This window comes from Symphalangus syndactylus, chromosome 10 (assembly GCF_028878055.3).
Source record: "Symphalangus syndactylus isolate Jambi chromosome 10, NHGRI_mSymSyn1-v2.1_pri, whole genome shotgun sequence".
Lineage (NCBI taxonomy): Eukaryota > Metazoa > Chordata > Mammalia > Primates > Hylobatidae > Symphalangus > Symphalangus syndactylus.
Genome location: NC_072432.2, coordinates 65,840,937 through 65,857,623, shown reverse-complemented (window position 1 = coordinate 65,857,623; position 16,687 = coordinate 65,840,937). Strand labels below are relative to the sequence as shown.

Below are 16,687 nucleotides of genomic sequence, written 5' to 3'. Positions count from 1 at the left end.
GAATGGTATTGGGAAAAGTGAATATACACATGCAAAAGAATGTAATTGAACCCTCATCTTACACCATAAGCAAAAATCAACCCCAGATGGATTGAAGACTTAAATGTAAGAACTGAAACTATAGAACTCCTAGGAGAAAGCAAAAAATCTTCATGATACTGATCTTCACAATGATTTGTTAGTTATGACCCCAAAAGCACAGGCAACAAAAGCAAAAATAGACAAATAGGACTACATCAAACTAAAAAGCTTCTACACAGCGAAGGAAAAATTAACAGGGTGAAAAGGCAACCTATAGAACGGGAGAAAATATTTGCAAACCATATATCTGATATGAGAATAATATCCAAAAAAATCTAAGGAACTACTTCAACTCAGTAGCAAAACAAGCAAACAAACAAAACACACACACACACACAAAAAAAAAAAAAACACACAAAATAACTTGATTAAAGAATGGGTGAAGGACTTGAAGAGACAATTCTTCAAAGTAAAACAGACCAACAGACATATGAAAAGATACTCAGCATCACTGATCAGGGAAATAACAACCAAAACAGAAGTGAGATATTACATAACACCTGTTAGAATGCCTGCGGTAAGAAAGATAAGTATTGAGGAGATGTAGAGAAAAGGGAACACTTGCACTGTTGGTGGGAATGTAAATAGTGCAGTTCCTAGAGAAAATAAAGTATGCTGAGGCTCCTGAGAATATTAAAAAATAGAACTACCATATGATCCAGAAATCTCACTTCAGGGCATATATCCAAAAGAACTGAAATCAGGACCTTGAAGAAATATTTGCACCCTGGTGTTCACTTCAGCATTATTCACAATATCCAAGATGTGGAAACAACCTAAATGTTCATTGATAGATGAATAAAGAAAATGTGGTATATACATACATGGAATATTATGCTTTTAAAAAAGGATAGATCTCATGTTAAGCATTCTTAACACAATATAAAAAAATATAAAGAGACTCAATATTCAGCTCCTGGATTCAAGTAATATTTATAAAAAACAGATTTGTAAGCTAGGTTGTGTTAAGAGAGAAAGGATTTTCTGAATACTTAGTTCTCACACAGTACATTAATGGTAGGCCTGGAGACCATGTCACAAACTTTTTAAGTTTGTTTTTGTTTTGTTTTCCTCTTGGATTGAGAAAGTCCTGTTTATCATAAGTCTTAGTCATTAGTCTGGATTAGTGAAGAAAAAGCATATAATTAGAGGAAGGAAAACACAAGCCTAGCCCTTTTGGTCTTAGGGTGCCTCTGGATGAGGGAAATAAACAGAACTGGGGAGACAGTGGTTGTAATTTCTTCCCAGTTCCCTTCAAGGCCAAGTCTCAGATGGGGAGAGATAGGATTAAGCATACAGGATTAAAATACAGGATTTTCACATACAGATTCAAGGGCCAGGCAGACGTTCTTTAATTTGGATTAAAGAGGCTAAAATATGCAAATCATCAAGGAACTGTAATAGCCAACGCCTTTTCTCCTACTCTGTTTTGGAGATTCTGGAAGAACACTTTATTGGCAGCTAGGACATCACTCTGTTCACAAGCTAAGATGTGACTCCCCACAATTCTTGTGCAACAAGAACAGCAATGTCTGAGTCTCCTGGGGAGCCTGTGAGAGAGGGCTGCTGAATCAGTGTCGATGTGGGTCCCATACCAGAAGCCGTGAGTGAGTGGATCATATAGGCTGGAAAAATAGCAGTCCCAGCCAGAACTCAGGGTGGTTTGCTGTACTAATGAGAGCAGACTATAGTCAAGCCGGCAGTAAATATCAACAGGGCTAGCAGATGCCACGCAGAAAAGACAGCCAGCCCAGCAGTGCCTACTTGGCCAGTCAAAGGAACCCATACTACCGTTAATATAGGATAATTTTATATAGAAATTTTAATAGACATATGATGCATTCAACATTGTAAGATAACTGAACTACTTTTTCCTGTTTTTTTTCTTTGTTTTATCCTTGAACATTTGTAAAGAATTAATATGTACCACAATGAAATCCTTTTATTAATAAAACGACTGTTCATTTTGTAGTCTCTACTACTTATAATAAATTCTTGGCTTCCCATTTACTTAATTCCTATCTGAAATATAAAACTTGAAGTTAATTCAGACTATCTGAGTTAGTTGCTTTAGTGTAGTTGTCATTAGGTAATGAAAGGAAGAAATGGGAATGAATGATGGCTTTTATGTACACTGCAAGTGGGCTGGGCAATATTCAGATCCTGAGTCTCAATATAATGGGGGCCACATAATCAGGAAATGTGACAAATCCAAAGAAGGTAGGGTTTTTATTCCACAATAAGAATCCAGGTGATTAGTATAATAATTTTGTCCAATTTCTATGTTTCAAACTGCAAATCTATAAAAATAGTCCCAATATATTTCAGAGAGGCCCATTAATAATATGTGTAAGTCTGAGCTGGCAGCATTTTACAACACTGCTTCCACGTATTTAAGAGGAAGGGTGCTGGCGAGTGACGAAATGACACCCTGCAGAACTTAGATGATAGCAACCTAAGGTGAACCACACAAACGCTTCTACTGATTTTTCAAATGTTGGGTCATCAAAGAGAAAGGGATATTGAAAGAGACAAAAACAACATATCCCAGCCTGATTAACTTAATACCTTCTTTAAACATAATTAGAAAGGTCCATTTACTGTACATAGCAGTGATGTCCACAAGGGCTTCCCATGAGACCCAGAAGCCAAGGCCAGGCATACTAAATGAGGAAGGACAATGTATATCTTCATACCTTCCCATACTGGCTTTCCCTATATGTTATTATCCAAAGGTTAGGTATGATGAAATTAAAATAATGGTTCTAATACCCTAATTTCCATTAGTAGAAGACTCTTTAGGGACACTGCATTAGTACAAGTATCATAGAACAGGACATAAAGAAAATCCGTTTTTATTATTTGTTTCACCTTTTGGTGAGACAAGGACCTTTGGGCTTAGACATGGCTTTTATCCATGTAGCACATGGAATAAAACCTGACAAAACTTGAAAACATAAAAACAAAACCTGCGAAAGTGCTGATACAGAGGACTGAACTTAGGGAGCAAAATATTTTAGTACCCCCAAGACTTGACAATAAAAGTATACATAGCAATTTGTCAAGCACACTAGAGAGAACCAAGGCCTTCCACAGGAAATGGGTGATAAATGCTTAGAACTAAAGACAGTCCTATAAGAAAGAATGGACACAAAGACTTAAGATGTTTGATATTATCAGTCAGAGCTCTCAAATAAAAAATATCTCAGGTCAAAAGCACTGAACAAGTTAGTGTGGGGGCATATAAGTGGTTACAGTAGTTCTGAAAGATGAAAAATCTTCTTTTCATTCAGACTTGTAAAACATTTTTTTCAGATACTTAGTAAGGTGCTGAAAGTGACAGGAATATGCTGTATATAGTTGGTTATTTACGATAATCTCTATACAATCTTATTGAGGGAAATAGCTCCAATCATTCCTGAAACAAATGCTTCCAGTATATAGTCCCAAATTCAAGAAATTCCACTGAGAATTTTTAAATTTAGATATTTAGACCAGACAGGCTACAGTTGAAAATTAGAGTAAAATTTCTAGTATCTAGAAAAAACAAAAGCAAGTATTCAGCTCCTGTTACAAAATTATGCATTAAAGGAGCATTTGTTTTAGGCTATGTGTAGTTCTCACATTTAAATTGACAGTAAACTCATGTAAACTCAAACAATTTTCAAATAAAAATATTATTTAAGAGCCACATTTATTTTTCCCATGTTTTCTTTTTCTTTAACAGACAACATCAACCTTTACCCCATATATCAGGAAGATGCCCGGTAGAAGACTCATATGAAAAAGATCCTCTGAAGACAGAGGGGAGTGAGAATAACCTAACTGAATCCTCCACAGAGACGTAGGAGGTGCACACACACACATACTCACACTTACGCACACACACAGATACACAATTTGCAAAATCCTAAATGAACATGTTCAAGGATAGTATTGATTCTCATGAATAAATATTATGTTTAAAGTTAATGCTTGATGATCCAGCAAGGAAAATAAAACAATGACAGAAAAATAAATGACATCTAATTTATAGAAAATTATCTTTTAAAAATATATTGAGCACCTGAGTTATAAATAAAAATGATGAAACAAAAGATTATTAACCCTCCAGAAATGTCTGGATTCCTAACACAAATGCTTCCCACTTACTAACATTAAAGTTTATAAATCATTGTACCTGGAAAAAAAAAAAAAAAGAAGTACAGGCTTTAAAATGTGGTTAACATGGAATACCATGCAGCCATAAAAAAGGATGAGTTCGTGCCCTTTGCAGGGATATGGATGAAGCTGGAAACCATCATTCTCAGCAAACTATCACAAGACCAGAAAACCAAACACCGTGAACAATGAGAACACATGGACACAGGGAGGGGAACATCACACACTGGGGCCTGTTGGGGGGTGGGGGTCTAGGGGAGGGATAACATTGGGAGAAATACCTAATGTAGGTGATGGGTTGATGGGTGCAACAAACCACCAGGGCACGTGTATACTTACGTAAAAAACTGCACATTCTGCACACGTAACCCAGAACTTAAAGTATAATAAAAAATAAAATAAAATAAAATGTGGTTAAGGAGGCACACTTGGCATGAGCAGAGTCAAAATGTACTCAGAATTTTTCTGAAAAAAGGGTTTATCCCTCCTAAGCAAAAGCAGTCGACATGCGAGAAAGCAAACACTACATTTTGATAATAGAGTGTGTTTTATATTCAAAAAGAGCAAGTACATTTTAAATACTAGCAAAGCTTTTTCCTGGTATGAACTGCTTCCTCATGAATCAGTAATTGATACAGCTTTTTTCTGAGTAGGCAATTACTTAATTTAAGAATCAAGATCTGGCCCAAATTATCTGAATTGGCTTTCTACCCTGATGTATGTTTACTGCCTTCAATTTCCGTTCAGTCAGTCAAACATATTTAAAACCTCCCAATTCTCTTTCTCCATTAATGCAAGATCAAGAACTAAATAGTAATCCTGAGCTCTGAAGTCTCAACACATTTTGTGTCTTTACATCTTCAATTCTTTATTGGAAAAAAAATATGGAGTTACATTTGTAGCACTTTAATCCTGGTCTATCTATCTCCTAAATAAGCTCTTTTCATTGAACCTATTCATACAGAGACAGAAGAAACTCAGTATGGCAATTTAATGAAAAAAAAAAAAAGTATTACCCTTTATGTTTCACATCTGAAAGCTCTTTAACCTTCACTCTGCTTCCTATTTTATGTAATAATTCAATCTTCATATTGCCTTCATTTTGTCAATAATTGTTATAAATACCCCAATTGTGAAACATACAAAACCAACCAGAGAATAGATTCCATAAATATGATTAGTATTTCCACATGAATCCAATAGTAATAGCCTTGACAAATAATTGGCTGCTAAATAAGATGATGCAGGTGTGAAAAATTTGTAATTTAACACCTACCCAAAATAACAATTGCTACTTGATATATCTTAGTAATTTAGTAATATTATGTTCTATACTTCATTTACTAAAAAACATCTGCTGAAATTAATTTCTATCGTTCAATATTTGCGTGGGTTACAAAGCCCACCAATGATTCTCTTTGATCAGGGCATAGGTCATGAGAACTTCCAAATACAGCAGGTTAGAGTATATACTGACATGTCTACAGATTCAAGGAAGGGCTCTGGGCCTAGGAAGTTCCTAGGAGCAATAAAATAAGAAATAATCTTTTCGTTTTTCTAGTTCTTGTTTCATAGTTTCATTCCCTGGCAACCAGCAGCAACTCCCAAATCATTTCTGACTTCTACATGTTTCCCACCTGGGACAAAAACACGCCTTCACAGCACCATGACAACCACACCAGCAACACAAGCACTTGGGTTCATGCAGGAAAATGAAAATCCTGAAAGGAAGCTAGGAGATAAAGGCTTACTATTCCTTGTTTCCCACTGGTAGGATGTAATTACAAAAATTACTTTAACACAAAGCTTCTGGTGAATGAATAGTGGGTAATTTGAGGGGAGAAGCCTAGGGCCTAGGGATTAAATTAAAAATGTAAAATGCTGAATGATGTCACACAAGTTCAGCCACCTTCCCCCAAAAAAGTAGACTGCCTAAAGCAAAGTCCTTAATGATGACAGAGTAAACATTCTTATGAGATAGGCAGGGGTATATTTTTTTACGTGAGTTTAGACCAATGATTTATTCAATAGTAGAAGTGAAATTTATGACCCTTTAATTTTTATTAAGTATATTATTACAAATTAGAGTTTCAAATATAATTTTGTCCAAATTAAAGAGTTTCAAAATGTCATTTCCATACCCCTGAATCTGAAAAAGAAGTAAATTAAATATGCCCACCATGATGAAGTAGACACGTTTCTTTGTCATAAGCATGCCAAGTTTATGTTTTTTGTTTAATGAAAAGGATGCTATTCGTTTGCTAGAAACTGGCAGTGCTATGTGTTATGAATACTTGCCACTTCTGCACTAGAAGACACCATTATTTATATTGCCAAATGTAAAACTGCTTTAGATCTTATTCTTTAAAGGGTAATTCTAAAGCAGAGCCCTGCATTTTTGAATTAAAAAAACATATTTTTAAACAACTCTTCATACGTTTCACATTGTGAAAACAATACAACTTTTCTATTAAGAGTCAAGGAAGAAGAATCCGCTATATATGGGATTGATTGATTGTTTTTGTGTTGTTGAATCGTACCATATGACACATTATCTTAACAGTTTCAAAGCTGTGACTTTTGTTGGAAACTCAGCTGAATATTCTTAGGGGACAGGAAATAGAAATAGATATTTTCATTTGGTCAAGTGGAATAGCTTAGGGCTCCAGAGTGTGGGAGAAGCATAATTTTTGTTTTGTTTCTAGTTTTAATCTTGTTTTCTGGAGACATAAAGTCCTCCTTATCTATAGCAAGTATCTTTCATGGGCTCCAGAATGTGGGAGAAGCATAATTTTTGTTTTGTTTCTAGTTTTAATCTTGTTTTCTGGAGACATAAAGTCCTCCTTATCTATAGCAAGTATCTTTCATAGGCTCCCAATTCTGTGCAGTATATACCTTAAGATTCTCAGTGATACACCTGAGAATGAGAGAGTAGAAGGCAAGAAAGGGCATTCTAACCATCGACAAGCCAATAACTTCTACCTCACTCTCAAGCTAATCTCTACCCATCCCTACCACAAGAAATGTTTAGAAGGCCATTCATACTTTGCCTCTGAGACATGATTATGAAAAGACACCATGCATTTTTTTAACTCAGTGTTCTAAAAGATCATCTATCTTAATCTACTTAAATTGGACCAACTTATCATCCTCCTTTATCAAGCCTATTTCTGTTTCTCATTTTATATACCTGAATTCTGGAAAGAGAATTCTCTAGTCTTCTAGATTGGAATTCTGAGTCCTCCTTAAACAATCTCTCTCTCTTTCCCCACGCCCTCCAACACCTACCCCATCACAAAACTCCATCAGTTTTACTTCAATTTCTATCCATTTGGCTCTATCTCTCCATCACCTAGTTCAGGTCCTAATAGATTTTAATGTATAACACTTGCAATAAACTACAGAACTCAAATGAATGGCAGTTCTGAGGAACTAAACTGCCAAATCAAGAAATGTAGCCAGCCAATTACTGTGATAACTAGCAAAATAGGGCAGAATATTACATGGGCCTTACTGATGAAATCCTGCAGGGTCAGAAATGGCTTGCTTATGATCAAAACTCCTACTGATGACTTGCTGTCAGAGAAATGTATGGAGACCATGGTTCTCAAACACATTTCACTCCACTTAAGTCTTAGCTTATGGATTTTATTCCTCTTCCTGTATAACTCATTAAGAAAGACCTCATATGTTTCCTAAAATAAAATCTTGAATTAATCCAGAAAAGGCACTATTTTATATGGCGCTTTGGTTTTCATTCATAAATCAATATACCTTTCTAAACCTAATTTTTTTCAATTTTACATTTTAAAATAATGGAATACATTACAAAAATATATTCTTAATTTACAGTTGGAAGGTATTTGATCTATGAGAAGACTTGGCTCTCTGTCTTGCTACCAAGAAGTTAAAGGAAGAATTTGAAAGTTCTGAATCTGAATCACTTGTTCCCCTAGGCAAAAGAGTTACATTTCTAACATATATGGTTACAATTCAAGATTCTCAAAAGGAGGTAAATTCATATCATCCACAACTTAATTCAATCAGAACTTCATAAATAAGAAGGTGAAAATCATTAAGCTCATATTAATGTTTATCATGGAACATTTTAAGAGAACTGAATGATTCAATTTTGATTCAAGTTTTAAGGTAATTGAGAGGTGACAAAGGAACTCCTTTTGCTCTGATCCATGACCATTGAAACTTGTCTCAAAATATATTATTCTAGTTGGTGGCCTACTTCCACTGTAATTGCAATCTAAACTGAGTATGTTGATGCCATTGAAATTGACATTTTAAATAATTATCTAAAGCAATGTTCCAAATTTCTGTAATTCCAATTCCTTTGTATATACATACCCTGACTGTTAATTTCCCTATTCTATCATCTAAAAATACAGTAAGTATTAAACATAATATTTCTTGTAACTTTATTACTTCAATAAAAAAATAATCTCTTCTTCTTATAAGTATCAGACTAATGAAAAGTACTAGGGCTAATATTTATAGAAATAGATATCTTCAGGAATTGAAATGTAGTAATAGGGTACAGCTTGATGAAACTACAGTTATGACAGACAAAGCTGATGGGAGGACAACCACAGTAACTGATCTGGCTTCCAGTTCTTCTATACAATTCCATAGCATGTGGCCTATGCTTTCCTAAAAAATATTCAACCATTGCTTTGAAAGAGGTATTAGATATTAGTAATATGGAACAACCAAGATTTAGATATTAGTAATATGGAACAACCAAGAAAAAGCACTCTATCCTACTATCTTTTCTTTAACATAACCAGTCTTCTGATTTAGAATAACATTTTTAGAATATGAAAATTGAGTATTCACATGAAGACAAACAATGACTAATGGTTCAACTTTAACAAAACTCAACATGAAAATCTTCTGCAAAGATATTAAACATTAACAGTTAATTAAATAACAGCTAGTATTGATTAAGCACTTATTTTTGTTGAATACTACATTCAGTAATTTGCATATACAACTAATATTATTACAACTGTGCAATATATATTACTTCTTTTTTCATTAAAAACCTGAGGCTCAGAGAGGTTAAGTACTAATCTAAGATAACAGAACAACTTGGTGCGCAGAGCTATTATTACTCACACCAAGTCTAACTGCAAAGCCACTACAGTGACTCTCTAAGCTAGGCATACATTTCATAATACTGTATTTATTAATACAGTCCTGTTGTTTCAAATGAGAAATTTCTTTAAAATTTTCAAGATGTGTTAACTTTAAAGTTATCTTAAATTGCACTATTCTGTTCATAAATAATTTTAGGGGAAGATAATAGCATCTGAAAACCAAACTAATGACTAGGTAGCAAGTCTCAAAGGGCAATCTAGAAGACAAATTATTTCTAAATTACTTATATTTACTTATATCTGTGTCATTTCCCTAAGAGAAAACTCCTTATTCTTAATTAAGAAAGTTGTCCTGGCAAATGTAACAGACTTCTTGAGATTTGGTTAAAAAAAAAATAGATTCCTAAATTTTCTTTTTCTCCCCAAAGGAAATTTTATATCCAATGTATAAGCATATCTCCTTAATAGTAAGTTACTTCAGGTTTCATTTAAACAAACAAAAATAGAAAACTTTGATGCAGCATAATTCACTTGACTTTAGCAGTTCTAGCCTAATTTGAAACAAAATTCCACAGAAGAATTTGATTCATTGTCTCCTCCATCTAGTAAAAGTTTTGCAAAATAGATTTTAAAGACAAGTGGCATTATTATTTTCAAATATATGCACCACACTGGTCTTAAAACAAAAAGCAACGGTTTGCCATGCCAGTATATGTCCTTTAAAAGGTTTAAAATAACAGTGATAATTCATAATTAAGATACTTCTATAAAGCACAAACCACAAAGATTTTCAAATTTTAACATAGGCTAGAGAACCAATAGTTTTAATATAAAGGTATTAAAAGAAGTCATATCAGGGATATATAAGACACTGGAATAAATATCTGTTACATATACTCTATGCATTTTTTAAAAACCAAGCCAAATTTCATGATTTATAAATGTAAACTTCTTTTGCTACCTCCGCATTATACAAGAGCACATGGCAATCACATTCTCTTACTTGATGGGAGAGCTGTTTTCATCATATCTTAAAATTATATTTCATTATTAAGCTTTGTCAAGATGCCTACCTCTGTAGTGGAAGTCTTTGGACATGTCTATGGGAGCCTGTTCTACTGCTGATCTCTTGTAGACAACATGAATCCTTCCTTTTTCTTCCTCCATCTGTTTACCTCTTTCCAAGGGTTCAATGAAATACTCTTCATTATCACTTTTTATCATTCCAGCCTAGAGAAAGCACAAAATGTGTTAATTTAAAAAAGAAATATCTATCATCTTCAGCTCACAAGCACATCTTTTTAAATGTCAAGAATATGACTTGTGAAAACTAACGCTTTTTCTTTCCACATTTGGCCATAAATTTAAAATAGTTATTATTAACTATCAATAATTCATATAAGGTAAAAATTCACATGCCAGAAATGAAAAATTCATATTAAGGTACTACAGAATACAAAATTTACATAGGATAAGAATAGGGAAATCAAAATGTATGTATTTTATCAAACTGCAAAATAAGTGCATTTATATATTCTACTTGGTATTTTATATCTAGTAAGAATCATATGGGACACATAAATTCAAAAAATCTCTAATTTCCCATAGTAACCCATTGTGGAGCAGCTGTCCACACGTTACATATGTTTTTACTTATTTACATCTTCCCACCAAACAAGGTGGCATGAGAGAAATGAGTTCCATGTTACATTCAGTATGCAAAGTTACTTCTTTAAAATAGTCTCATTAAGCTTCTATGGAAATCCCACATTTCTAAAGTTTATTAATTTGAAGAACTAACTCATATTTGTCCTAGCTTAATCTAACTTTATGATTAAAATTATAACTTTAATAGTATATATATATATATATCCCCCTCAAACTGCATCCTTTCACACTGAAAAGCCTATTCTTGCTTTCAATTCCTTCTATCTCTCTATTTATTGTTTTCTGATTCTGTTTCATCTTTTAATTATTCAGAGAACACCAGGGCTATAGCCAGTACTATAGCTGAAGAAAAATGACGGTTTTTTCTAAAATGCGATATTTCTTAAACATCAAGTCCACATTATAGTCAAGTAGTTGTGGCTCGTGTTTCTACTTTAAACATCATACAATAATACGAAATATTAATTTAAATATAAATTTATTTGAAAACAAAATTTGAACAAATAATGTGTTAGTGTGGAAATTGTACTTATTTTGAAAATATATATCAGATTTAGAGATGCCATATTTTTTTCTCAGACTTTTAACTTATTCTGTATTTTCACACAAGAGGTCACTGGCTCTCATGCAACACAGACAAGGGAGGAGTTTCTTACTCCTTCAAACTATGTTGATGTCTTTGCCATTATGCTATCAAGCAACATAGAAATGAAAGGGAGGTGTTCTTTACCAAAGAGCATATGTTTTCAGCAAATATAAATATATATATATATGCATATATGTATATAAATAAATATATATATATATATTTAGCAAATATGCCTGTGACTATAGCTTTTCTGTCGCACTCAAATCTGTCCCTTTCCTTTCTGTTCTGACTTCTACACCTGGGTATGGTATTTCCCTTCTTTCCCTTTGTAAGCCTCACAGGGAATTTTTTTGGTTTTTTGTTTTTTTTTGAGACGGAGTCTCGCTCTTTGGCCCAGGCCAGAGTGCAATGGCGCGATCTTGGTTCACTGCAGGCTCCGCCTCCTGGGTTCACGCCATTCTCCTGCCTCAGCCTCCCGAGTAGCTGGGACTACAGGCACCCGCCACCGCGCCCGGCTAATTTTTTGTATTTTTAGTACAGACGGGGTTTCACCGTGTTAGCCAGGATGGTCTCAATCTCCTGACCTCGTGATCCGCCCGCCTATGCCATCTCCATATGCCACTTCTACACTTGCCTTTATGATGTGCACATACAAACAGCCCTGGAACCTATGGGGCCGTGTCTCACAAGAAAACATTACTACAACTCTTCTACTATTCTTGGCCCATACCCTCCGGAACAAACCTCTAGCTTTCACTTAAAAGAGCATTGAGCTAGTGGGTACTTAGTAGTAATGCTGATCTTCCAGATACTCCAATAATTGGAGTTTCTTTCTTTATCTGACGAATTACTTTATATTTAGTCATGTACTATGAAATACACAGTGTTTTTCAAAAGTTACATAATTAATTATTCCCTATTCAGAGTTGTTCCTATTGGTTAAGGGATTCACCTGTTCTACGAATATAATTTCCAACGTCTTCCTCATGCTTTCCAATTTTAACTTTAATCTCTTCTATATTACGGTCATATTATTTTATCTCCTATTACCAGTAATTTCAACACTCACTGCTATTGGCCTTCTCAGGCACTAATTAATTATTGTCCATAAAATACATCCAAACTAAGCACAAACACAGTAAACGTATAAAAAGTTAATAAAATGTATAAGGATAAAATATTGTCTCATCCCTAACACCATCTGTTGGTAGCAAAAAGCGTGAACCGGCTTTATCTTGGAAAGATAGGTGTGTTTAAATATATGGAAGTTTATAAGGTGAAGTGCATCAGCATGGGAGTTTTAGTATTCATCTTTATTCCAGTCTTGTCTTTGCCCCAAATCCGCTGTCACTGCATTCTGTAACATCTACATTATTCGCCCATCCTCGTAAGTCCGCTAACACTTCCTTAGTTATAAACATCATCATTGTTTATTTGGATTACAGAAACTCCCTATCTTAAGATTTTCCAAAGATCATAATGATTCTCCCAGATGAGTGCCTGACTCAGGGAAGAAACAGTGCCACCGAAGCGGTCAGCGACTCTGAGCAATGCGCAATGGCTATTGCAGTCACTTGAAAGTGATAGGGAGGGCAGTGAGGATTAGCCCATGGGCCTTTTGAAAACACTTCTCCATATCTGCTATGGCAAACATTCAAATTCCAGGCCACATGATGTTATTTTACCCCACTAAGCCACAGGTAAAACAAAATTCAACACAATTAAACATCTTACTCAGAAAGCAAAGCAAATTTAAGTCAAACTGAGTCGGTATTAGTGACAAGGCAAGAGTTGGATCAACTGACATCCAATAACCCCATGGACCCAAAATCTGAAAGTCAGCCCTTTTATTTATTAATTTAAGCAAAGTTTAATGAAAGGAAATACTTTATATAGGCTGGGCGTGGTGGGTCACACCCGTAATCCCAGCAGTTTGGGAGGCAGAGGCGGGTGGATCACGAGGTCAGGAGATCGAGACCATCCTGGCTAACGTGGTGAAACCCTGTCTCTACCAAAAATACAAAAAAAAATCAGCCAGGCGTGGTGGCGGGCGCCTGTAGTCCCAGCTACTCGGGAGGCTGAGGCAGGAGAATGGTGTGAACCCACAATGCGGAGCTTGCAGTGAGCCGAGATCGCACCACTGCACTCCAGCCTGGGCAAGAGGGAGACTCCGTCTCAAAAAAAAAAAAAAAAAAAAAAAAAGTACTTTATATAAAGCACTGTACTAAATATACTAATAAATGAGAAATCCTGAAAGACAGTTCATTTGTCCTCATTTGACTAAATCCAGTCGAATAAATAAAATACATGCCTACTGAAATTCAATGAGTATGCTATGAAAAGTGCAGAAAGTAATTGACAGGGCGGTTGATAGTAAAATCAAGTAAAATTCTTTTCCTCCATAATCTTACTAGACACAGAAAACTGTTAGTAGGAACTGTTGATTTCTCACTCGAAATTATCTAGTATCTATTTCAACTGAAATGTTCCTAGTCCACATCACAGTAAACCTTCTCTTTGGCCACTGTTACTGTTCACATGATCTACATATTCACACAGTGTGGCAGTGAAAATTGCCCTTTAAAATTATCATATTAAATTTGGACAAATTTGAATTTGGTAGCAAGTGGAGCAAGCATGTAAGGGCTCAAAACATCAGGTGCTTCTTTCTCACTCACATAAAGCTCAGGATGGTTTTGGATTGGCCAGGAAGGGTTTCTACTCCACACAGCCATCCAGGAGTCCAGGCTGACAATGGCTCTATCATTTTAATATAAGCTTCCAGCATGCCTAGTCAAAACAGGAAGCAGTATGAGAAAGCCCACATGGGAAATTTTTATGAGCTAGCCCTACTCATGGTATTCACCATTTCCACTTAATGCCATAGATAGGATACAGTTGCATGGCTCACAGCCAACTGCAAAGAGGGCCAGGCAATGTAATCTGGCTGTATGCCCAGGGAGAAGAGACAAATGGATTTTGATGAACAGATGGAAGTCTCAACCTCCAAAAAGATCATGCCACTCCTTTGCTTAAAACACTTTAATTGCTTCCCATTGCACTTAAAACTGCACTCATCACTTTGGCCTTTAAGGCCCACATCATCTGCGCTGCCCACCATTCTCAAGTTTGCCATTCTCAGTGTCCTCACGAGGCCCCAACCTCAGGGGATTTTGTTCAATTTTCTTTTTCTTTTTCTATTTCCAAGGTCCTTATAACCTCAGGTCTTTGCAATGCCATTCATTCTGCTTAAAGAGCCACACCACACTTCCCAAAGCTGGCTGGTTTTTATTCTCCAGGCTTCAACTTAAATGTTATCTCCTTAAAATGATTTTCTTACTCCCTCACTTCACAAAAATGAGGTGCCCTCATCTAAATTAGATCCCCTCTTAGCCAATTATTCTAACTGAAAGTAATGTGTTCTTTTCCCTCCTGGTCCTTAGCACAAATTTCAAGGGTCTATTTAGCTGAATGTGAAATCTATGGTTCTCTGTCTCCCCTGTGGAACCGTTAGCTACTAAGGCACATATATCTAGCTTAACTCACCTTTGAGCCTTAAGCTCCATCACAATTGCTGGCACAAAATATGTATTCAATAAAGTTCTGATGAAAAATTACATGAATGAATGAATGATACAAATGAGGGAATGAAGAGCTTTTAGACTTTTGGTGATTTTCCAAAGATGGGAGTATTGCTATAGTGGGGATAGAATAGAAGGAATTAGAGGTGAGGCCGTTCAGTGGGGAGCAAAGGTTCCAAAGCAAGCTTGTCCAACCTGTGTCCTGTGGGCCACAGGCAGCCCGGGACAGCTTTGAATGCAGCCCAACACAAATTCTTAAACTTTCTTAAAACGTTATGAGTTTTTTTGTGATTATTTTTAAGCTCATCAGCTGTCGTTAGTGTGAGTGTATTTTATGTGTGGCCCCAAACAACTCTTCTTCTTCCAATGTGGCCCATGGAAGCTAAAATACTGGACACTCCTGTAAGTACAAAAGCTCCTGGCACACATGTGGACAGCAAGCAAGCCATTCATTCAGGGAAGAGTTCACGCAGGGAGGCTCCAAAACAATGCCACGGAGGACTATTAGTACTACCTTGGGTCGGAATTTTAACATGTAGAAACAGAGACCCAAAAAATAAATAAAAAAGAATGTTGATTGGATGGACTAGAACAAAATACTATTTTCATATTTCTCTGATGATTAAGTGCCAGATAGAAGCAAGCAAGAAGCTAAAATAACAGTCCAGATAGCAAAAGCAGCAACGGGAAGAGAAAAGGGTAGGGGAGTGGGGAAGGAATTAATTTAAAAGTGATTTCAGGAAAAAAAAAAATGGTACCTTTTAAAATATAAGCTCCTCTACTCAAAACTTTCCAAGGTCTCCCCTTCTCACTTAGATTAATAACCAAAGTTCCTACCGAGTCCACCTAGGCCCTCCCTGATCTCAGCATCACTGCCTTCAAGACTCCATCACTGCCTTCAAGACTCCATCACCTCTCCAGCCTCATCTGCTCACTCTCTTCCTTGCTGGCTTCACTCCAGGCATGATGGGCTCCTTGCTGATTCTTGAATACTTAAGGGGTGTTTCTCCTTTAAGACCTTCGCACTGGCGCTTTCCTCTACTTGGAATCATCTTCCCCTAGGACTCTGTGTGGCTAACATTTTCACCTCCTTTAAGTCCTTGCTTAGGTGAGCATACACGGACTACCCATCTGCTTCTCAACCCAGCACTCCAAGCCTCTTTCCCTACACAGTTGTTTCCACTGCACTTACTGTCCTCCAACACACTCAATCGCTTAACTGCCTATCATGTTCATTGTTTACTGTTAGTAACCCACCACTGCCCTTCTGGTCAGGAATTACTTCTTGGTCTGGTTTGTCCAACTCGTTCAACTATTTATCTCAAGTGCTTAAAGCAACACCTGACATAAACTAGACACTCAATAAATGCCTGATAAACGAAAAAAATCAAAGAAGGAAGGCATAATCTAACCTTAGTTTTGAAGTTGGATGACTATGAAATTAATGTTTTCATTCACAGAAACAGAAAAGCCAAAATGTCAAGCTGACTGGAAGG

General features: G+C 35.8%; 1 protein-coding gene and 1 long non-coding RNA gene across 2 annotated transcripts in view; one reads left to right on the top strand and one right to left on the bottom strand.

The window, feature by feature from the left end:
* The window catches only part of LOC134731638 (uncharacterized), a 37,545-nt gene extending 33,577 nt beyond the window's left edge, over window positions 1-3,968 (top strand). The window contains exon 3 of the long non-coding RNA XR_010114078.1: window positions 3,809-3,968. This is a non-coding gene — a long non-coding RNA (uncharacterized lncRNA). The remainder of the gene's footprint in view (window positions 1-3,808) is intronic.
* ADAMTS3 (ADAM metallopeptidase with thrombospondin type 1 motif 3) overlaps window positions 1-16,687 on the bottom strand; it is a 284,019-nt gene that overhangs the window by 131,536 nt on the left and 135,796 nt on the right. Inside the window, exon 4 of the mRNA XM_055297371.2 lies at window positions 10,427-10,583. Within this exon, the coding sequence (XP_055153346.2) occupies window positions 10,427-10,583 (157 nt within the window). The remainder of the gene's footprint in view (window positions 1-10,426; window positions 10,584-16,687) is intronic.